The sequence below is a fragment of the Pseudophryne corroboree genome, chromosome 3 (genome assembly GCF_028390025.1).
Source record: "Pseudophryne corroboree isolate aPseCor3 chromosome 3, aPseCor3.hap2, whole genome shotgun sequence".
Lineage (NCBI taxonomy): Eukaryota > Metazoa > Chordata > Amphibia > Anura > Myobatrachidae > Pseudophryne > Pseudophryne corroboree.
Genome location: NC_086446.1, coordinates 110353328 through 110375847, shown reverse-complemented (window position 1 = coordinate 110375847; position 22520 = coordinate 110353328). Strand labels below are relative to the sequence as shown.

The following is a 22520-nucleotide window of genomic DNA, read 5'->3' as shown; positions in this document are numbered from 1 at the left end:
GATTTAAATCTGGTTACTGGTATCATTCAGGGTGCTGGGGGAAACATAATGCTTTTTTTCTTGCTTAGAAATACCCCTCCTTTGCAAGCACCTGAGTGATATCACTAAGCTAATTGAGCATCTGCCACTATATAAGATAGACCCTTGTAGTTTAGTGACAGTCTTCCAGCCAATAAGGGACAGGGCAGAGAGAGAGAGAGAGAGAAAGAGAGAGAGAGAGAGAGAGACACTGCTACCCTTGCTCTTCAGACCCAGTTAAAAAGCGTCACAGGGATAGTCTCAGGGGGATTGGATAACCTTGTGCCTCATATCACTGAACTGGGGAGCCTTGATAGATCAAAGTACAAATCCCTATAATTTACAGATAAGTTTAGGAAAGGCTTGTACCAGTTAGCAGGAGGGACTTAATACAGCCTCAGTGATAACAGCAGACGTCAGTGAGCCAGGCAGGCAAGTATCTCTGGTGCACTAAAGACACTACACATCTTTCACCCCTTTCACATTGCAAAAATAATCCGGTATCGACCCGGCATATTGCCGGGTCGACACGGGTCAGTGTGCGATGTGAAAGGCCCCCATGAGAATTCCCAGGTTGCCTGACCCAGTAATTCAACCTGGGTAATAAGAAGGGTTATTCTCTGGTTGAATACCGGGTCAGTGGCAGCATAAACGTATTCCCGGGTCAATGCGACCCGGGACCCGTTTACTAGAGATGAGCGGGTTCGGTTTCTCTGAATCCGAACCCGCCAGAACTTCATGTTTTTTTTCACGGGTCCGAGCGACTCGGATCTTCCCGCCTTGCTCGGTTAACCCGAGCGCGCCCGAACGTCATCATGACGCTGTCGGATTCTCGCGAGGCTCGGATTCTATCGCGAGACTCGGATTCTATATAAGGAGCCGCGCGTCGCCGCCATTTTCACACGTGCATTGAGATTGATAGGGAGAGGACGTGGCTGGCGTCCTCTCCGTTTAGAATTAGAATAGATTAGAGAGACACTTGATTTACTAATTTTGGGGAGCATTAGGAGTACTCAGTAGTGTACAGTGCAGAGTTTTGCTGATAGTGACCAGTGACCACCACTTTTATTTATAATCCGTTCTCTGCCTGAAAAAAGCGATACACAGCACACAGTGACTCAGTCACATACCATATCTGTGTGCACTGCTCAGGCTCAGGCCAGTGTGCTGCATCATCTATTATCTATATATAATATTATATATATCTGTCTGACTGCTCAGCTCACACAGCTTATAATTGTGGGGGAGACTGGGGAGCACTACTGCAGTGCCAGTTATAGGTTATAGCAGGAGCCAGGAGTACATAATATATTATATAGTGAGTGACCACCAGACACACAGTGCAGTTTATTTAATATATCCGTTCTCTGCCTGAAAAAAGCGATACACACAGTGACTCAGTCAGTCACATACCATATCTGTGTGCACTGCTCAGGCTCAGGCCAGTGTGCTGCATCATCTATATATATATTATATATCTGTCTGACTGCTCAGCTCACACAGCTTATAATTGTGGGGGAGACTGGGGAGCACTACTGCAGTGCCAGTTATAGGTTATAGCAGGAGCCAGGAGTACATAATATTATATTAAAATTAAACAGTGCACACTTTTGCTGCAGGAGTGCCACTGCCAGTGTGACTAGTGACCAGTGACCTGACCACCAGTATATAATATTAGTAGTATACTATCTCTTTATCAACCAGTCTATATTAGCAGCAGACACAGTACAGTGCGGTAGTTCACGGCTGTGGCTACCTCTGTGTCGGCACTCGGCAGCCCGTCCATAATTGTATATACCACCTAACCGTGTTTTTTTTTTCTTTCTTTATACATACATACTAGTTACGAGTATACTATCTCTTTATCAACCAGTCTATATATTAGCAGCAGACACAGTACAGTGCGGTAGTTCACGGCTGTGGCTACCTCTGTGTCGGCACTCGGCAGCCCGTCCATAATTGTATATACCACCTAACCGTGGTTTTTTTTTCTTTCTTTATACATACATACTAGTTACGAGTATACTATCTCTTTATCAACCAGTCTATATTAGCAGCAGACACAGTACAGTGCGGTAGTTCACGGCTGTGGCTACCTCTGTGTCGGCACTCGGCAGCCCGTCCATAATTGTATATACCACCTAACCGTGGGTTTTTTTTCTTTCTTTATACATACATACTAGTTACGAGTATACTATCTCTTTATCAACCAGTCTATATATTAGCAGCAGACACAGTACAGTGCGGTAGTTCACGGCTGTGGCTACCTCTGTGTCGGCACTCGGCAGCCCGTCCATAATTGTATATACCACCTAACCGTGGTTTTTTTTTCTTTCTTTATACATACATACTAGTTACGAGTATACTATCTCTTTATCAACCTGTCTATATATTAGCAGCAGACACAGTACAGTGCGGTAGTTCACGGCTGTGGCTACCTCTGTGTCGGCACTCGGCAGCCCGTCCATAATTGTATATACCACCTAACCGTGGTTTTTTTTTCTTTCTTTATACATACATACTAGTTACGAGTATACTATCTCTTTATCAACCAGTCTATATTAGCAGCAGACACAGTACAGTGCGGTAGTTCACGGCTGTGGCTACCTCTGTGTCGGCACTCGGCAGCCCGTCCATAATTGTATATACCACCTAACCGTGGTTTTTTTTTCTTTCTTTATACATACATACTAGTTACGAGTATACTATCTCTTTATCAACCAGTCTATATATTAGCAGCAGACACAGTACAGTGCGGTAGTTCACGGCTGTGGCTACCTCTGTGTCGGCACTCGGCAGCCCGTCCATAATTGTATATACCACCTAACCGTGGTTTTTTTTTCTTTCTTTATACATACATACTAGTTACGAGTATACTATCTCTTTATCAACCAGTCTATATATTAGCAGCAGACACAGTACAGTGCGGTAGTTCACGGCTGTGGCTACCTCTGTGTCGGCACTCGGCAGCCCGTCCATAATTGTATACTAGTATCCAATCCATCCATCTCCATTGTTTACCTGAGGTGCCTTTTAGTTGTGCCTATTAAAATATGGAGAACAAAAATGTTGAGGTTCCAAAATTAGGGAAAGATCAAGATCCACTTCCACCTCGTGCTGAAGCTGCTGCCACTAGTCATGGCCGAGACGATGAAATGCCAGCAACGTCGTCTGCCAAGGCCGATGCCCAATGGCATAGTACAGAGCATGTCAAAACCAAAACACCAAATATCAGTAAAAAAAGGACTCCAAAACCTAAAATAAAATTGTCGGAGGAGAAGCGTAAACTTGCCAATATGCCATTTACCACACGGAGTGGCAAGGAACGGCTGAGGCCCTGGCCTATGTTCATGGCTAGTGGTTCAGCTTCACATGAGGATGGAAGCACTCAGCCTCTCGCTAGAAAACTGAAAAGACTCAAGCTGGCAAAAGCACCGCAAAGAACTGTGCGTTCTTTGAAATCCCAAATCCACAAGGAGAGTCCAATTGTGTCGGTTGCGATGCCTGACCTTCCCAACACTGGACGTGAAGAGCATGCGCCTTCCACCATTTGCACGCCCCCTGCAAGTGCTGGAAGGAGCACCCGCAGTCCAGTTCCTGATAGTCAGATTGAAGATGTCAGTGTTGAAGTACACCAGGATGAGGAGGATATGGGTGTTGCTGGCGCTGGGGAGGAAATTGACCAGGAGGATTCTGATGGTGAGGTGGTTTGTTTAAGTCAGGCACCCGGGGAGACACCTGTTGTCCGTGGGAGGAATATGGCCGTTGACATGCCAGGTGAAAATACCAAAAAAATCAGCTCTTCGGTGTGGAGGTATTTCACCAGAAATGCGGACAACAGGTGTCAAGCCGTGTGTTCCCTTTGTCAAGCTGTAATAAGTAGGGGTAAGGACGTTAACCACCTCGGAACATCCTCCCTTATACGTCACCTGCAGCGCATTCATAATAAGTCAGTGACAAGTTCAAAAACTTTGGGTGACAGCGGAAGCAGTCCACTGACCAGTAAATCCCTTCCTCTTGTAACCAAGCTCACGCAAACCACCCCACCAACTCCCTCAGTGTCAATTTCCTCCTTCCCCTGGAATGCCAATAGTCCTGCAGGCCATGTCACTGGCAATTCTGACGAGTCCTCTCCTGCCTGGGATTCCTCCGATGCATCCTTGCGTGTAACGCCTACTGCTGCTGGCGCTGCTGTTGTTGCCGCTGGGAGTCGATGGTCATCCCAGAGGGGAAGTCGTAAGCCCACTTGTACTACTTCCAGTAAGCAATTGACTGTTCAACAGTCCTTTGCGAGGAAGATGAAATATCACAGCAGTCATCCTACTGCAAAGCGGATAACTGAGTCCTTGACAACTATGTTGGTGTTAGACGTGCGTCCGGTATCCGCCGTTAGTTCACAGGGAACTAGACAATTTATTGAGGCAGTGTGCCCCCGTTACCAAATACCATCTAGGTTCCACTTCTCTAGGCAGGCGATACCGAGAATGTACACGGACGTCAGAAAAAGACTCACCAGTGTCCTAAAAAATGCAGTTGTACCCAATGTCCACTTAACCACGGACATGTGGACAAGTGGAGCAGGGCAGGGTCAGGACTATATGACTGTGACAGCCCACTGGGTAGATGTATGGACTCCCGCCGCAAGAACAGCAGCGGCGGCACCAGTAGCAGCATCTCGCAAACGCCAACTCTTTCCTAGGCAGGCTACGCTTTGTATCACCGCTTTCCAGAATACGCACACAGCTGAAAACCTCTTACGGCAACTGAGGAAGATCATCGCGGAATGGCTTACCCCAATTGGACTCTCCTGTGGATTTGTGGCATCGGACAACGCCAGCAATATTGTGTGTGCATTAAATATGGGCAAATTCCAGCACGTCCCATGTTTTGCACATACCTTGAATTTGGTGGTGCAGAATTTTTTTAAAAACGACAGGGGCGTGCAAGAGATGCTGTCGGTGGCCAGAAAAATTGCGGGACACTTTCGGCGTACAGGCACCACGTACAGAAGACTGGAGCACCACCAAAAACTACTGAACCTGCCCTGCCATCATCTGAAGCAAGAAGTGGTAACGAGGTGGAATTCAACCCTCTATATGCTTCAGAGGTTGGAGGAGCAGCAAAAGGCCATTCAAGCCTATACAATTGAGCACGATATAGGAGATGGAATGCACCTGTCTCAAGTGCAGTGGAGAATGATTTCAACGTTGTGCAAGGTTCTGATGCCCTTTGAACTTGCCACACGTGAAGTCAGTTCAGACACTGCCAGCCTGAGTCAGGTCATTCCCCTCATCAGGCATTTGCAGAAGAAGCTGGAGGCATTGAAGAAGGAGCTAAAAGGGAGCGATTCCGCTAGGCATGTGGGACTTGTGGATGCAGCCCTTAATTCGCTTAACAAGGATTCACGGGTGGTCAATCTGTTGAAATCAGAGCACTACATTTTGGCCACCGTGCTCGATCCTAGATTTAAAGCCTACCTTGGATCTCTCTTTCCGGCAGACACAGGTCTGCTGGGGTTGAAAGACCTGCTGGTGACAAAATTGTCAAGTCAAGCGGAACGCGACCTGTCAACATCTCCTCCTTCACATTCTCCCGCAACTGGGGGTGCGAGGAAAAGGCTCAGAATTCCGAGCCCTCCCGCTGGCGGTGATGCAGGGCAGTCTGGAGCGACTGCTGATGCTGACATCTGGTCCGGACTGAAGGACCTGACAACGATTACGGACATGTCGTCTACTGTCACTGCATATGATTCTCTCAACATTGATAGAATGGTGGAGGATTATATGAGTGACCGCATCCAAGTAGGCACGTCACACAGTCCGTACTTATACTGGCAGGAAAAAGAGGCAATTTGGAGGCCCTTGCACAAACTGGCTTTATTCTACCTAAGTTGCCCTCCCACAAGTGTGTACTCCGAAAGAGTGTTTAGTGCCGCCGCTCACCTTGTCAGCAATCGGCGTACGAGGTTACATCCAGAAAATGTGGAGAAGATGATGTTCATTAAAATGAATTATAATCAATTCCTCCGCGGAGACATTGACCAGCAGCAATTGCCTCCACAAAGTACACAGGGAGCTGAGATGGTGGATTCCAGTGGGGACGAATTGATAATCTGTGAGGAGGGGGATGTACACGGTGATATATCGGAGGGTGAAGATGAGGTGGACATCTTGCCTCTGTAGAGCCAGTTTGTGCAAGGAGAGATTAATTGCTTCTTTTTTGGGGGGGGTCCAAACCAACCCGTCATATCAGTCACAGTCGTGTGGCAGACCCTGTCACTGAAATGATGGGTTGGTTAAAGTGTGCATGTCCTGTTTTGTTTATACAACATAAGGGTGGGTGGGAGGGCCCAAGGACAATTCCATCTTGCACCTCTTTTTTCTTTTCTTTTTCTTTGCATCATGTGCTGATTGGGGAGGTTTTTTTTGGAAGGGACATCCTGCGTGACACTGCAGTGCCACTCCTAGATGGGCCCGGTGTTTGTGTCGGCCACTAGGGTCGCTAATCTTACTCACACAGTCAGCTACCTCATTGCGCCTCTTTTTTTCTTTGCGTCATGTGCTGTTTGGGGAGGGTTTTTTGGAAGGGACATCCTGCGTGACACTGCAGTGCCACTCCTAGATGGGCCCGGAGTTTGTGTCGGCCACTAGGGTCGCTAATCTTACTCACACAGCTACCTCATTGCGCCTCTTTTTTTCTTTGCGTCATGTGCTGTTTGGGGAGGGTTTTTTGGAAGGGACATCCTGCGTGACACTGCAGTGCCACTCCTAGATGGGCCCGGTGTTTGTGTCGGCCACTAGGGTCGCTAATCTTACTCACACAGCTACCTCATTGCGCCTCTTTTTTTCTTTGCGTCATGTGCTGTTTGGGGAGGGTTTTTTGGAAGGGACATCCTGCGTGACACTGCAGTGCCACTCCTAGATGGGCCCGGTGTTTGTGTCGGCCACTAGGGTCGCTAATCTTACTCACACAGCTACCTCATTGCGCCTCTTTTTTTCTTTGCGTCATGTGCTGTTTGGGGAGGGTTTTTTGGAAGGGCCATCCAGCGTGACACTGCAGTGCCACTCCTAGATGGGCCCGGTGTTTGTGTCGGCCACTAGGGTCGCTAATCTTACTCACACAGCTACCTCATTGCGCCTCTTTTTTTCTTTGCGTCATGTGCTGTTTGGGGAGGGTTTTTTGGAAGGGCCATCCTGCGTGACACTGCAGTGCCACTCCTAGATGGGCCCGGTGTTTGTGTCGGCCACTAGGGTCGCTAATCTTACTCACACAGCTACCTCATTGCGCCTCTTTTTTTCTTTGCGTCATGTGCTGTTTGGGGAGGGTTTTTTGGAAGGGACATCCTGCGTGACACTGCAGTGCCACTCCTAGATGGGCCCGGTGTTTGTGTCGGCCACTAGGGTCGCTAATCTTACTCACACAGCTACCTCATTGCGCCTCTTTTTTTCTTTGCGTCATGTGCTGTTTGGGGAGGGTTTTTTGGAAGGGACATCCTGCGTGACACTGCAGTGCCACTCCTAGATGGGCCCGGTGTTTGTGTCGGCCACTAGGGTCGCTTATCTTACTCACACAGCGACCTCGGTGCAAATTTTAGGACTAAAAATAATATTGTGAGGTGTGAGGTATTCAGAATAGACTGAAAATGAGTGTAAATTTTGGTTTTTGAGGTTAATAATACTTTGGGATCAAAATGACCCCCAAATTCTATGATTTAAGCTGTTTTTTAGTGTTTTTTGAAAAAAACACCCGAATCCAAAACACACCCGAATCCGACAAAAATAATTCGGTGAGGTTTTGCCAAAACGCGGTCGAACCCAAAACACGGCCGCGGAACCGAACCCAAAACCAAAACACAAAACCCGAAAAATTTCAGGCGCTCATCTCTACCGTTTACTACACAGGGAGAGGTGGTGCAGAGATTAGTTTATTATTCTCCAAAGTACAGGTCCTTAGGTACTGAATAGGACTAGTATAGGTCATTGACTGCCACCGAGTGGACTTTTATGGTAATACAGCAGGTTAACTAGTATATGGTAAACCACTCTCTAGTATACAGTATTACTTGTTTTCTCTTTCATGTGCTTATTGTTATGAACATATTAACTCTTTAATTACATGCTTGATATGTGATGCCCTAATACTTGCATGTGTATTGGAAATTGCCTTTAACTCCCAAATTTATCTCAAGTTGGATTTGCAGCTGTGATCTTAATGTTTGCTGTACAATAAAACATTAGTCACTGTCCTCATGTGTGGTGACTTTATGGGGAAAGGGGTTTTCTCCAACCTTCTGCCTAGGGTTCCAGCGGTGAGGTCCGGCGCAAGAGGAGGCTCCAGTTGAAGAAAATAGGTACGACCACTGACACCTGCACAGACATTTTTTACTTACCTTTCCTGATGATACACTTACTATGGTGACTGGAACAGTACGATGAAGCCATGATCTTTGCTTCAGCACCACTGAAACATCCTCTAGATTCTTGCACGGCCGTAACTAGGTGTGTGCGGAGGGGGCACCGCACATAGCGCTGCAGGGTTATGGGGCACTGTTAGCAGCACTTATCAATTATCTGTTTTAATTACTTTCAGTTGCAGCCTCCCCACTTGTGAAGAACAGCATCGCCTGACCGCCACTGTCTCCTACCCTGACCCCTTCTATCACTAATACCCATACAACATTCATGAACTCAACTTGAGATTTCTTTGTTATTCAGTCACACAGTCCTTTATTACATTTCAAGATGTTGACATACCCAGGATTCGAACCCATTGCCTGTGGCATTGCAGGCAGACAATCTGTTCATTGAGCTATCTGCCCTTGCATAGAAAGCTAGAGAATTTTTCGCTAGAGAATTTTAACTATTGGAAGCTTACCTTGTACTTTGTGAAACAATGATCAGCATTGCGGCTGAGCAGATCTATGTAGTGTGTGGCTGCAAGAGATTGGATGTGTTGCTGCACACTACATAGATCTGCCCAATTGTAATGCTGATTATTATTATTTTTTTACAAAGTACCAGTAGCTTCATATAGTTCTCATAGTTTTTATGTAGGATCAAATAGCTCAATGAGTAGCGTGTTTGATTAGAATTCAACAGGTTATACGTTTAAATCCTGGGTATGGCAGTATATTGAAATGTGTTACTTAATAAAGGGTATTATAACTGAATAACAACGAGCTCCCAAGTTAAGTGCATGAAGGTGGTGTAAGGAGGATTTGTGTCCAAATCCATTTTCTTGCAGTGGTCTATAAATGTGTGTGTATTATATGACCCATGGCATGGGCTTTCTCTGAGATCAATCTTTGATATGTCCCTTCCCCCATGCGCCTTATGTCCCTATTGAAAAAAATGTGGGGGGCGCCAATTCTCTCTCTGGCATAGGGCACCAAAAAGTCTAGTTATGGCTCTGGATTCTTAAGACTGGCACCTTGCAGTCTGTACAGCGTCAGAATGCTTCGGTCAGCACTGCACTTACTAGCCTCTATTGGGCTCCATAACGAGTTTGTGAAGAAAGTGAACATGATGACTTCTTCAGTGTGCAGTGCTGCCTATATACTGTTCTGTGCCCTGACATTTCACGAGAACTTTAGTCAGACATTACAGTACACAATCAGACAGTCAGATTGTGTCTCCTCTGCCTATGTACTGCACATCAGGAAACTTATAGCAAACCCATCGAATGAGGCTTTAGAGTCAGAATAAAAATTTTTTGCAACATTTAGAAAAACTGGTTTGAAATACTGGATCTTTTTAAAACATTTTACAAGGTTTAGTTTAGTTGCACATTATGATTAAATTGTATCATCATTAAAAAAAGGTTTATAAATAAATAATTTCAGTATAGAATTGTTCAAAATGTTTCCAGTACTTACAAAAATTGCCCCCCAAAATGGTAAACCAGAAAATAATGTTATAGATTGCTTGACAAAAACAAATGCAATTCCCAGGGGAATTTGCAAGACGGCCGCAACAATCAGAACAATCTGCGGGGAAAAAAATAATAATCAGATTACAAAGGATTCTTACTGGCATTATATACTTAAATGGTTTATATATCGTCTAAAAAAATGTAAATACACCAGTTACTGCGCAGTTAAGAGTTTTCTCGCAGCCCTAGTGCACTTTGGAAACGAGCACTATTTTTCCCTTTAAACATGGAACTACTTAGTAAATGGGTACACTCTGGGTGCTGAATAAAGCTGCTGGATTTCTCACAGAGAGACACAAGATATTTAAAAATACAAATGTATTCTTAAAATTTCACAATAAAATTTGTTTACAATGAATCTGTTCAAAAACATGAAAAATAAAATATAAATAATGATAAAAAAGCATATGAAAGCACAGTGGAATTAAATTCGTGAGAACCATAAGTAGTGAATAAAATTCCATACAGATGATACCGCCAGGCCTGGCACTACCCGCTCAGCAAAGGGATGCCGTGCAGGCAGGCACCAGGGACGAGAGGCGCTTTCCCTGCACTGCATCCCCGATGCTGCGCCTGGCCTCCCTGCTGCTGCTGCCGGCTGCTGTACCTGTCACTGTATGACAGGCAGCGGGGCCGGCAGATTAAAGCCTCATCTCACCTCCTGTAACAGTGACTAAGGGCGGGATGTACTAAGCTGTCCTGCCACGTTAACTGCCTTCTCTACTCTCCCTTTGACATTCTCCACGGTAACTGTTCTCCTTCCCCAGCCGGCGCTGCCGTTCGCTACCTGTTGTTTTCTCCCCAGTCCTCCCCTCACTGGTATTACACTTGTTCCACCTCTTCACCACCGCGGCCACTCAGACATCCCAAGCTGTGTGCATGCGCAAGAAAATAGTAAAGGCGGAGCGCGGCATCAACAACGCCGAGACCTGCAATGTTTCCACAGATTTAACCTCAATCTGGCTTTAATACATCCCAGCCTCAATCACTATGACCTTTAATAAAATGTTAGTCCTGTCTTATTTGTGAGCATGTATAGGGCCCAGTGCAGTGCAGTGGAGTCCAATTTGTGTTATTGTTTCACGTAGAGATGTGCACAGACCACCCCTTTTGTTTTGGTTGGGTTCTAAATAGAGATGAGCGGGTTCGGTTCCTCGATCCGAACCCCCCCCGAACTTCACCTATTTTACACGGGTCCGAGGCAGCCTTGGATCTTTCCGCCTTGCTCGGTTAACCAGAACGCGCCCGAACGTCATCATCCCGCTGTCGGATTCTCGCGAGATTCGTATTCTATATAAGGAGCCGCGCGTCGCTGCCATTTTCACTCGTGCATTGGAGATTGAACGGATAGGACGTGGCAGCGTTCTCTCCCTGAAAAGCTCCGTAATCTATGCTCAGTGTGCTGCAAATATCTGTGCGCAGTGTGCTGCAAATAATCTGTGCTCAGTGTGCTGAAAATATCTACGTTCTCTGCCTGAAAAAGCTCCATATCTGTGCTCCGTGTGCTGCAAATATCTGATCAGTGTGCTGCAAATATCTGTGCTCAGTGTGCTTTATTGTGGGGACTGGGGACCACCAGTATATAATTATAGTAGTACAGAATAGTAGGCCATTGCTGTATCTTGCAGCTCTGTGTCACTGCAAGTATCCATTCCATATCTGTGCGGCATTTTTGTGAGAAGTATATAGTATTACAGAGGAAATTTAGTTTAGAGTGTTTAACCACTCCAACTCCTGGCGCAAATATTGTATTAAGTTAAATTAATGAATTACACATCAGCTGCAAATACTGAGGGATCGCTAACTCCCCCAAACAACTAGACACAAAATATAGACAAAATGTGTATTTGCGCTTTGTGTATAATTAGTAATAAGATAAAAATGTCAAAAGATAAATACACAGGTGTCTGCTTGAATCAAAATCAACACACGTGGAACTTGCTGATATAATTAAAAATAAACAAATTTATTAACATACACAATTAAAACCCATCTATAGAGGGAAGCTCAGACACATTCATATGTATTCAGATTACTTTGCCACTTTGTAAAAGAACTTAAAACACTGTAGCTTGTGAATTGCCACAGAGACCTGTATGGTCTAATTGAATCAATTGAACGGATTGCAATAGTTACTTCAGCCTTTAGAAATTGGTTAATGCTCCCGTGCTCTATGCTACTGGCGTCCCAGTGCAGAGGTAATGCTGCTGGTAATAATTACCCGACCTGCGGGAAGGTTCAGTCTCGCAGCACAGGAGAAACCGGGGAATCTTCTCAGCGTCCGCCGCCGGCACTATCACGGTGCAGATGTCACTGTCCTGGCGGGCGAGTGCGGATGCTGCAGGGGTATGCTGACCTGGCGTCCCGGTAGAAGAGATCCAAGGCTGAATTCAAATCAACCGCTGCATGCGGAAACGGCAAATAGCAATCAGTACGTGTGCAGACTGAGCAGGGAAGATGACGTCAACGCGTTTCGTCCCGTCACACTCGGGACTTCCTCAAGACGATATCATCTCTTCTACCGGGACGCCAGGTCAGCATACCCCTGCAGCATCCGCACTCGCCCGCCAGGACAGTGCCATCTGCACCGTGATAGTGCCGGCGACGGACGCTGAGAAGATTCCCCGGTTTCTCCTGTGCTGCGAGACTGAACCTTCCCGCAGGTCGGGTAATTATTACCAGCAGCATTACCTCTGCACTGGGACGCCAGTAGCATAGAGGACGGGAGCATTAACCAATTTCTAAAGGCTGAAGTAACTATTGCAATCCGTTCAATTGATTCAATTAGACCATACAGGTCTCTGTGGCAATTCACAAGCTACAGTGTTTTAAGTTCTTTTACAAAGTGGCAAAGTAATCTGAATACATATGAATGTGTCTGAGCTTCCCTCTATAGATGGGTTTTAATTGTGTATGTTAATAAATTTGTTTATTTTTAATTATATCAGCAAGTTCCACGTGTGTTGATTTTGATTCAAGCAGACACCTGTGTATTTATAGTATTACAGTGCAGCATTTTGGTGACTAACAGTATATAGTTGTACAGTACAGTAGTCCATTGCTGTATCTTGCAGCTCTGTCACTGCAAGCAGGGCCGGCTCCAGGCCTACTAGCACCCTGAGCGAGAAAATGTAAAAGCGCCCCCCCATGCGTGCGGCGAAGGCGCGCACGTTCTTGGAAAAGTGGGTGTGGCCTCTGGAAAAGTGGGCGTGGCCTCGTAACTTCATATCATCAAACTATAAACAAATTTTCACACAATTAGCAGCCTTACACATAGCCACAGTAGTGTTCCTTACACACAATGTCTCCAGTATAGTGCCAGATACACATAATGTGCAGTGCCAGATAGACATGACATGCCCCCCAGCAGTGCCAGCTACAGATGACATGCCCCGCAGCAGTGCCAGCTAGACGTGACATGCCCCGCATCACTGCCAGCTAGACATGACATGCCCCGCAGCAGTGCCAGCTACACATGACATGCCCCCCAGCAGTGCCAGCTACACATGACATGCCCCGCAGCAGTGCCAGCTACACATGACATGCCCCGCAGCAGTGTCAGCTACACATGACATGCCCCGCAGCAGTACCAGCTACACATGACATGCCCCCCAGCAGTGCCAGCTACACATGATAGTGTTAACTTTTTAGGGCATGGTGCTGATCACAGGGAGGGCACATTTTTAAGTTAGGAGGGCAAAATGATGTACATACTGCTTGTTGTTCCCATACCTATATGTCAAAGCATGGACAGTGCGCGCCGAAGCCGCGCAGCAAAAATTAAGGGGAGTTACTTTGTGGGGAAGGTACGTGGCCACATAATAGTGGCAATTTGCATTACACCACACAGTAGTCCAACTAATACACACTGCACCAGGTAGAACCTCCTATACACTTTGCGCCAGGCACAGCACTGAGACACATTGCACCAGGGAGAGCACTGAGACACATTGCCTAGCCACAGATGCCTAGCGGGAACACTACATGACATGCTCCCCAGCAGCGCCAGCTACACGTGACATGCCCCCCAGCAGTGCCAGCTACACGTGACATTCTCCCCAGCAGTGCCAGCTTCACGTGACATGCCCCCCCCAGCAGTGCCAGCTACACGTGACATGCCCCCCAGCAGTGCCAGCTACATAAATGGCCACACAGTGCCAGATATGCACCCACAGTTCAGATACATAAATGCCCCCAAAGTGCCAGATACATAAATGCCTCCACAGTGCAGATATGCCCCCCACAGTGCCAGATACATAAATGCCCCCACAGTGCCAGATACATAAGTGCCCACACAGTGCCAGATACATAAGTGCCCCCACAGTGCCAGATATAAAAATGCCCACATAGTGCCAGATATGTCCCCACAGTGCCAGATATAAAAATGCCCACACAGTGCCAGATATGTCCCCACAGTGCCATATATAAAAATGCCCCCACAGTGCCAGATATGCCCCCACAGGGCCAGATACATAAATGCCCCCAGTGCCAGATACATAAATGCCCACACATTGCCAGATGCATAAATGCCCCCAGTGCCAGATGCATAAGTGCCCACACAGTGCCAGATACATTATTTCCCCCCACAGTGTCAGATACATTAATGACCCCAGTGCCAGATATGCCCCCACAGTGCCAGATACATTAATGCCCCCAGTGCCAGATATTCCCCCAGAGTGCCAGATACATTAATGCCCCCAGTGCCAGATATGCCCCCACAGTGATAGATACATTAATGCCCCCAGTGCCAGATATGCCCCCACAGTGCCAGATACATTAATGCCCCCAGTGCCAGATATGCCCCCACAGTGCCAGATACATTAATGCCCCCAGTGCCAGATATGCCTCCACAGTGATAGATACATTAATGCCCCCAGTGCCAGATATGCCCCCACAGTCCCAGATATGCCCCCACAGTGCCAGATACATTAATGCCCCCAGTGCCAGATATTCCCCCACAGTACCAGATACATTAATGCCCCCAGTGCCAGATATGCCCCCACAGTGCCAGATACCTTAATGCCCCCAGTGCCAGGTATGTTGGCATAGTGCGATGGATTGATACCATAGGTGTGCAGCAGGATGTCTTATAGATAAAGGATCACCTCAGTAGTTACCTTGTATTCAGACAGAACGAGACTTGAGATGTATATCTCCTTTATATAGTACTGAGTACCAGGATCAATATAACAACAGGTTTCAGTAACAGCTTCTTAACTTAAACATGTCAGTAACATGAGCTGCTCAGCTCACCTCCTTTCCTCAAAGACTTTTCTAGAACACACACGTGAAGAGGAAGAACAAACAAGTACATGCATATACAGCAGACAAACAATACACCTCTGTAAGTATACAGCGCCATCTGCTGCCCCATACGGTAACTACATGCATATAAACAAACCCATAGTCTGTTGTACATATTTCAACACCCCTTCTCAACAGACTGGGTTTCTTCAGTTAGACCCATCTTTGACGTAAGTCTCCAATGTCTCTCTCTGGTAAGAGACTTAGTCATGATATTAGCTGTCATATCTTCTGTTGGGCAATAGTTCAACTCTATGAGACCTTGTTCCTGTAGATCCCTCAGGAAGTGATGCTTGACATCAATGTGCTTGGTTCTTGGGTTCACTCTTTCTGTTTGTGCTAATGCAAGGCATCCTTGATTATCCTCATATATCTTGATAGGTTCTTCTTGAGGCATTCCTAGGTCTGATAGTAGTTGGATTAACCATACCACTTCTTGACTGGCGTGAGCTGCTGCAATATATTCAGCTTCTGTAGAAGATAGTGCTACGGTAGACTGCTTCTTGCTTGTCCAGCTGATTAATCCTTCTCCGATAGATAATAGATATTCACTTGTGGATTTTCTGTCACTTGTGTCTCCAGCCCAATCTGCGTTAACATATCCTGTTAACTTGTGACTTGTGTTTGCTGAGAGCTTAAGCTTTTTGTTAATCGTTCCCTTTAAGTAATGAATTACCCTCTTAACTGCATTCCAATCCATCTTGGTTGGTTTAGAGACTTTTCTGCTTAAAATCACGACTGCTGTGGAGATATCTGGTCTGGTGACGGTTGCAATGTATAGCAATTTTCCTATGGCTTTTCTGTATACATGGTTATCCTGTAACAGGTTGCTCTGATCATTTGGTTCCTTTTCATAACTTGTCTCCATAGGAGTGCTTGCTGTCTTTGCATCTTGTATACCAAATTCCTCAATGGTTTCCTGAATTTTGTATTTCTGACTTAGTGTGAATTTTCCATCATCTTCTCTTGAGATTTGCATTTCCAAGTAATGCGTTATGTGGCCGAGGTCTTTTGTTTCAAACTGACGGTTTAGTTCTTGTAACAATTCAATTTCGTCCCCTTCTTGTTCAAAACAAACTAGCAAATCATCCACGTAAATCAATACATAGAACCATCTTTCCTCTATCAACTTTGTATAGAGACATGGGTCTGCTTTGCTTCTGATGAATCCCTTTTCTGTCAGAACTCCATTTATCTTTGTATTCCATGCTCTTTCTGCTTGTTTAAGACCATATATACTCTTGTTAAGTTTACATACATGATCTGGGTTCTGAGAATTCACGAAGCCTGGTGGTTGTTCCATGTATATATCTTCCTTTAGTTCACCATATAGGAAAGCCGTCTTTACATCGAAATGTTTCACTTGCATACCCTTTATGGCTGCTGTTAGGAGTAAGGTTCTAATGGTAGTGTGATTCACAACTGGAGCAAACGTTTCATCATAATCTTCTCCAAATTTCTGTGAATATCCTTTAGCAACCAGTCTTGCCTTGTATCTTTCTATTTTTCCTTCAGAATCATACTTGACCTTAAAAGTCCATTTACATCCTATGGCCTTTTTGTCTATTGGTAGTCTGGTCAATGTCCATGTCTGATTGTCTTCCATTGATTCCATTTCTTCTTTTGCGGCTCCTAGCCATTTCTGTGCTTCTCTTTCAGAAAAATTTGCAATTTCTTCCCATAATGCAGGTTCTTGTATGTTAATAGCTTTTGCTTTGTAAGATAAACGTGTAGGTGCTTTTCCCTTATTTTCTCTTGAAGAGCGTCTCACCCCCTCGGATGTACTCTCACGAGTGTCGCTGGTATTTGTCTTGTGTTGTACTTCAACTTCTTGAGTGATCTCTACTTCATCTGTTTCTTTGGATTCAGTGCTTTCTTCTTCAGTAGAGTCTACTGGAATTATGACATCATCTCGTGTTTCTTCTATGAATGTCACACTGTTGCTTATAACTACTTTTCCAGTTCTTGGATTTAAGATTTTGTAGCCTTTTGAATGTTCGCTGTAGCCGACTAGAACTCCCTCTTCTGCTCGGTTCTGCAACTTGCTTCGTTTTTCAGCAGGAATGTAGACGAAGGCTCTGCATCCAAAAACTCTAATGTGCTTTAAGCTGGGTTTCTTACCGTGCCACAGCTCATATGGTGTCTTCCTTACTGCTTTGGAAAGTAGTCTGTTTTGAAGATAGGTGGCTGTTGCTGCTTCTTCACCCCAATATTTATCAGGTAGTCCTGAATCTGTAAGCATGCACCTTATCATTTCTGTTAGTGATCTGTTTTTCCTCTCAGATACACCGTTTTGCTCTGGTGTATATGGTACTGTCTTCTGATGCTCAATACCGAGTGCTCTTAAGTACCGTTCTATTTTCTGTCCTGTGAACTCGCCTCCATTGTCGCTGCGAAGAGTTAGCATATTCCTGTTGAACCTGTTTCTGGTCATGGTCACATAGTCTTGCAGCTTTTCTAAGACTTCATCTTTACTTTTTATTAGATAAGTGACTGTGAACCTGGAGTAGTCGTCAATGAATGTCAGCATATACCTTTTGTCTCCTACGGTTCGCGTTTTCATAGGTCCACATACATCACTATGTACCAGGTCTAGTGGTCTGGAAGCTCTGTTTTCACTTTTCTTAGGAATTGTCGTCCTTGTTGCTTTTGCTTTTATGCAGCATTGGCACTTCATCATTTCCGAACAGTCTGACACTTTGAGATCCGTGGCTAGGTCTCTCCTCTGCATTTCCTTTATGCAATCTGGGTGTCTGTGTCCTAATCTTCTATGCCACTTGTGAATACAGTCAGCGTGTTTCTGTGTACTCAGCTTTGCCTGATGTGCTGCAATATCCAGACAGTATAAATGTTCTTTTATTCTGGCTGTAGCTAGTGTTTCTCTTCCATTTTGGATAAAACACTTATTATTCTGAAACTTTACAGTAAGTCCTTTTTCTACTAGATTCTTTACTGATAGCAGTGCTCCTTCAAGCTTGGGAACATATAGCACATCTGTTACGGGTATTTCTGCATAGCTGCCATTACCCTTGGAGCATAGGAATTGACCATTCCCTTTCCCTTCTGCAATGATATTTGTTCCATCTGCTAGGTAGATTGTTTCTTTATGGTTAAAATCAAGTTCAGTAAAGAAGTCCTTGTTATTTGTCATATGACTAGTCGCTCCTGAATCTACATACCACTTTTCTGACAATTGGGTTACTGTCACTTTAAATGTTCCATTCCAATTGTGTGCTCCTGTATCTGTAAGTGTGGCTTTGGCTCTTTGTTTGTGTAATCTTTCTGGTGGTTTGTGCTGCTCTGTCTTCCATATGGTGCAATCTTTTTTCAGGTGACCCACTTTCTTGCATTTGAAACATGCTCTTGTTTCCCTGGTGTGTGGTTTAGTGTCCGCCATTTTAAGTGCTTTCTCTGTGTCACTTTCAGTATTGCACTCTGTAAGCTCCTTTCTGCGTTGATACTCCTCTATGAGCCTGTTCTTCACAAAGTCTGGTGTGATTTCTGCTTCAGGTCTCATTTCTAGTGCATTTATTAGTGCACTGTATGTATCTGGTAAACTGCACAGGAGGATAGCTACTATGTGGTTGCTTTTGATTTCTTCTCCCATTGACCTGAGCTGTATAGTTATCTCTAGTAGTGCACTGATGTGTTCTTGCATTGTCTTGCCTTTATTAAATCTCATTTGGTATAATTTTCTTAATAGAAATAGTTTGCTGTTTAAACTTGATCCTTCATGCACTCTCTGTAATGCTGTCCACATGTTTTTAGTTGTATTCTCTTGTCTTATGTGTATAAGCTGTTCATCTTCCACCAGTAAATTTATAGTGGCTCTTGCCTGTCTGTCCTTCTTAATCCACTGCTGATCCTCTCCTTCAGGTCTGTCTGCATTTATAACATCCCATAAATCATCTCTGGTTAATAGCATTTCTACTTTAAACTTCCATGTCTGATAGTTCTCATTAGAAAGCTTGCTAGCAGCTAGTCTGAGATCTGTGTAATTTGCCATAACCCTTCCTTGTATAGATCTCTCTATTCTTCTGTGGTATTAAACTTGTTTTACTCACAGTTTTCTTTCCAAGGTTCTCCTGGGTTGTTTCTTGTGTACGTTACACAGTCTGCTGTCTGCGCCTGCTGGGACTTGCAGTGCAACTCGTGATCTGGATGCTGCTTAGGATGCACTCCTGAAAACTTTATCTTGTATAGACTCCAGTCTGGGCCCATAACCTGTTGGCATAGTGCGATGTATTGATACCATAGGTGTGCAGCAGGAGGTCTTATAGATAAAGGATCACCTCAGGAGTTACCTTGTATTCAGACAGAACAAGACTTGAGATGTATACCTCCTTTATATAGTACTGAGTACCAGGATCAATATAACAACAGGTTTCAGTAACAGCTTCTTAACTTAAACATGTCAGTAACATGAGCTGCTCAGCTCACCTCCTTTCCTCAGAGACTTTTCTAGAACACACACGTGAGGAGGAAGAACAAACATGTACATGCATATACAGCAGACAAACATTACACCTCTGTAAGTATACAGTGCCATCTGCTGCCCCTGTACGGTAACTACATGCATATAAACAAACCCATAGTCTGTTGTACATATTTCAACAAGGTATGCCCCCACAGTGAGAGATACCTTAATGACCCCAGTGCCAGATATGCCCCCACAGTGCCAGATACATTAAATGCCCCCAGTGACAGATATGCCCCCACAGTGCCAGATAAATAAATGCCCCCCACAGTGCCAGATAAATAAATGCCCCCACAGTGCCAGATAAATAAGTGCCCCCACAGTGCAGATATACCCCCACAGTGCCAGATACATAAATACCCCCACAGTGCCGATATGCCCCCACAGTGCCAGATACAGAAATGCCCCCACAGTGCCAGATACATAAATGGGGCACCACAGTGCAGATACATAAATGCCCCCACAGCGCAGATATGCCCCCACAGTGCCAGAAATGCCCCCACAGTGCCAGATACATTAATGCCCCCTCACAGTGCACAGATAAATGAATGCCCCCCACAGTGCCAGATAAATGAATGCCCCCCACAGTGCCAGATAAATGCCCCCACAGTGCCAGATAAATGCCCCCCACAGTGCCACATATGCCCCCAGTACCTGCTGTGCCGAGGGAGGGGGAGTGCTGTTGGGAGTGCTGCTGTGCGCGCCGCTGTCTGTGCTGTCTGCGCGCGCTGTGCGGCACCAGTGTCTGACATCAGACGCCGGTGCCGCATAGCGCACACAGCGCATACAGCGGTGGCGCACACAGCGGGAGCCGGGAGGACAGCAGGGGAGATCAGGGCCGGCTCCAGGCTCCGACATGGCGGCGCCAGCGCGCGGCGCCCTTTAAGGGTGGTGCCCTGCGCGGCCGCTCGAGTCGAACATGCCTCGATCCGGCCCTGACTGCAAGTATCCATTCCATATCTGTGCGGCATTTTTGTGAGCAGTATATATAGTATTACAGTGCAGCATTTTGGTGACCAACAGTATATAAGCACACGAGGGAAGAGGGCCCTTCTCGTGAGAGCTTACAATCTAAAGGGGAGGAGTAGACAGACATGGGTGACACAGATGGGGTACATAGAGAATGTGGAACAGAGTGTTAGATTGAGATTTGGCTGGGTTTGGTGAAGAAGTGGACCCCCAGAAGGCACAAGTCAATACTTAACATTGCAACATTTTACTGGGCTATGCAGGAGAAAAGTAAAAATGGGGGGGGTGGGGGGGGGAATCGATAACTTCTACCGCTTTCAAAAAAGGTCAATGGAAGCTGAAATAATGGACAACTACCTCATGGAAGCCAGACACAGTATACCAAACAGTACTTAGCAGAGTTAGGAATGAGTGCTTATGAAATACAGTAACATATAGTCATAATATTTCAGAAACTGAATGGCTGGTCTCTTGCACTCTTTTGATCTAATACACCCCCTGCTTTAGGATTTATATTCAAAAACATTATGTCTCCATAATCCCAAAAACGTCAGTCTTCTTGGAAAGTGGTTTGTTCCTTTGTAAGGGAAAGAGAACAAACGTTCTCAAAAAACGGGTTCTCAATTTCTTTTTCCTCTGTGAAGGGATGGTGGATTCGCAGGAATATCTGAGCATTTCTGTAATCAGAAAGCAGCGACTTTCTACAAATGTTTACGAATAATTTCAGTGATTTTGTCATTTTCTTCCAGTGATTTGGACCAATAATACCATTGATTAGAACGAATAATTCCAGTGATTTTGTCATTTTCTTCCAGTGATTTGGACCAATAATACCATTGATTAGAATGAATAATTCCAGCGATTTTGTCATAAGCCGTCCATTGATTTTATGAATACACTCACCCCTCACCCCCTACCACCTTTCTCCCCAATAATCACTCGGACAACTGAATTGCGATATAAAAGGTCACAGACAAATTTATTGATCGAATTAGAATTGGTACTCTATAAGTGGGTGGCGCAAGTTAGCCGAGCGGTACCACTTCCCACCATTGGCATAGCACCAGTCCACCCTTAAGATGACGACCGTGTCGGCCCTTGAGGCCACGACAAACTCGCCGAGTATCTGGGGGAAGTGCCGGCCAACCGATGTTGCGCTACTACAGACCGCCGTGGAGCACTGCTTGCCGTGCCTGCTGGACCTCTCATATCAGGTGATAACTAAACTTCAAAATGCCTGACGGTGCCTCCACCGGCATTAAAATTAATTAAAATTTTCCATATAACCAACTTTGCACGTTGATATTACACTCAGGAATGACCTACCGGTGCCTCCACCGAAAAGAAAAAAATTCTAAATTCGAGTTAATCAACATTTTAACTGCCTACGTGCCGAAACTGCCCTATCACCAGGGCGGGAGGGTGGGTGCCTTCTTGGATCCTTGTCCAGCGTGGAAGAGGAAGCCTGTCTGCCTTTCCTGACCTTTTGTACCTCACAGGTAACTCTCCTCCCCCCTTGTCCTACTGGATGTGCTTAGGAATCTCTCTGCTCTACCCTCCCCTTCCCCCTCCCCTCCCCCATTCCCCAATTCCCAGCCCCAGGCTTCCCTCCTTAAAAAAACAGGATGCTTATTTATTCCTCAGGCCTATTTTGCCCTTGAATTCTTTAAGCTTTCCATTGATTTTATTAATACACTCGCCCCTCACCCCCTACCACCTTTCTCCCCAATAATCACTCGGACAACTGAATTGCGATTTAAAAGGTCACAGTCAAATTTATTGATCGAATTAGAATTGGTACTATATAAGTGGGTGGCGAGAA

The 22520-nt window shown here is 45.4% G+C and overlaps 1 protein-coding gene across 1 annotated transcript in view; it reads right to left on the bottom strand.

The window, feature by feature from the left end:
- Positions 1-22520, bottom strand: part of LOC135057521 (membrane-spanning 4-domains subfamily A member 4A-like) — a 110065-nt gene that overhangs the window by 52601 nt on the left and 34944 nt on the right. Inside the window, exon 3 of the mRNA XM_063963377.1 lies at positions 9893-10003. Coding sequence (XP_063819447.1) covers positions 9893-10003 — 111 coding nt within the window. The remainder of the gene's footprint in view (positions 1-9892; positions 10004-22520) is intronic.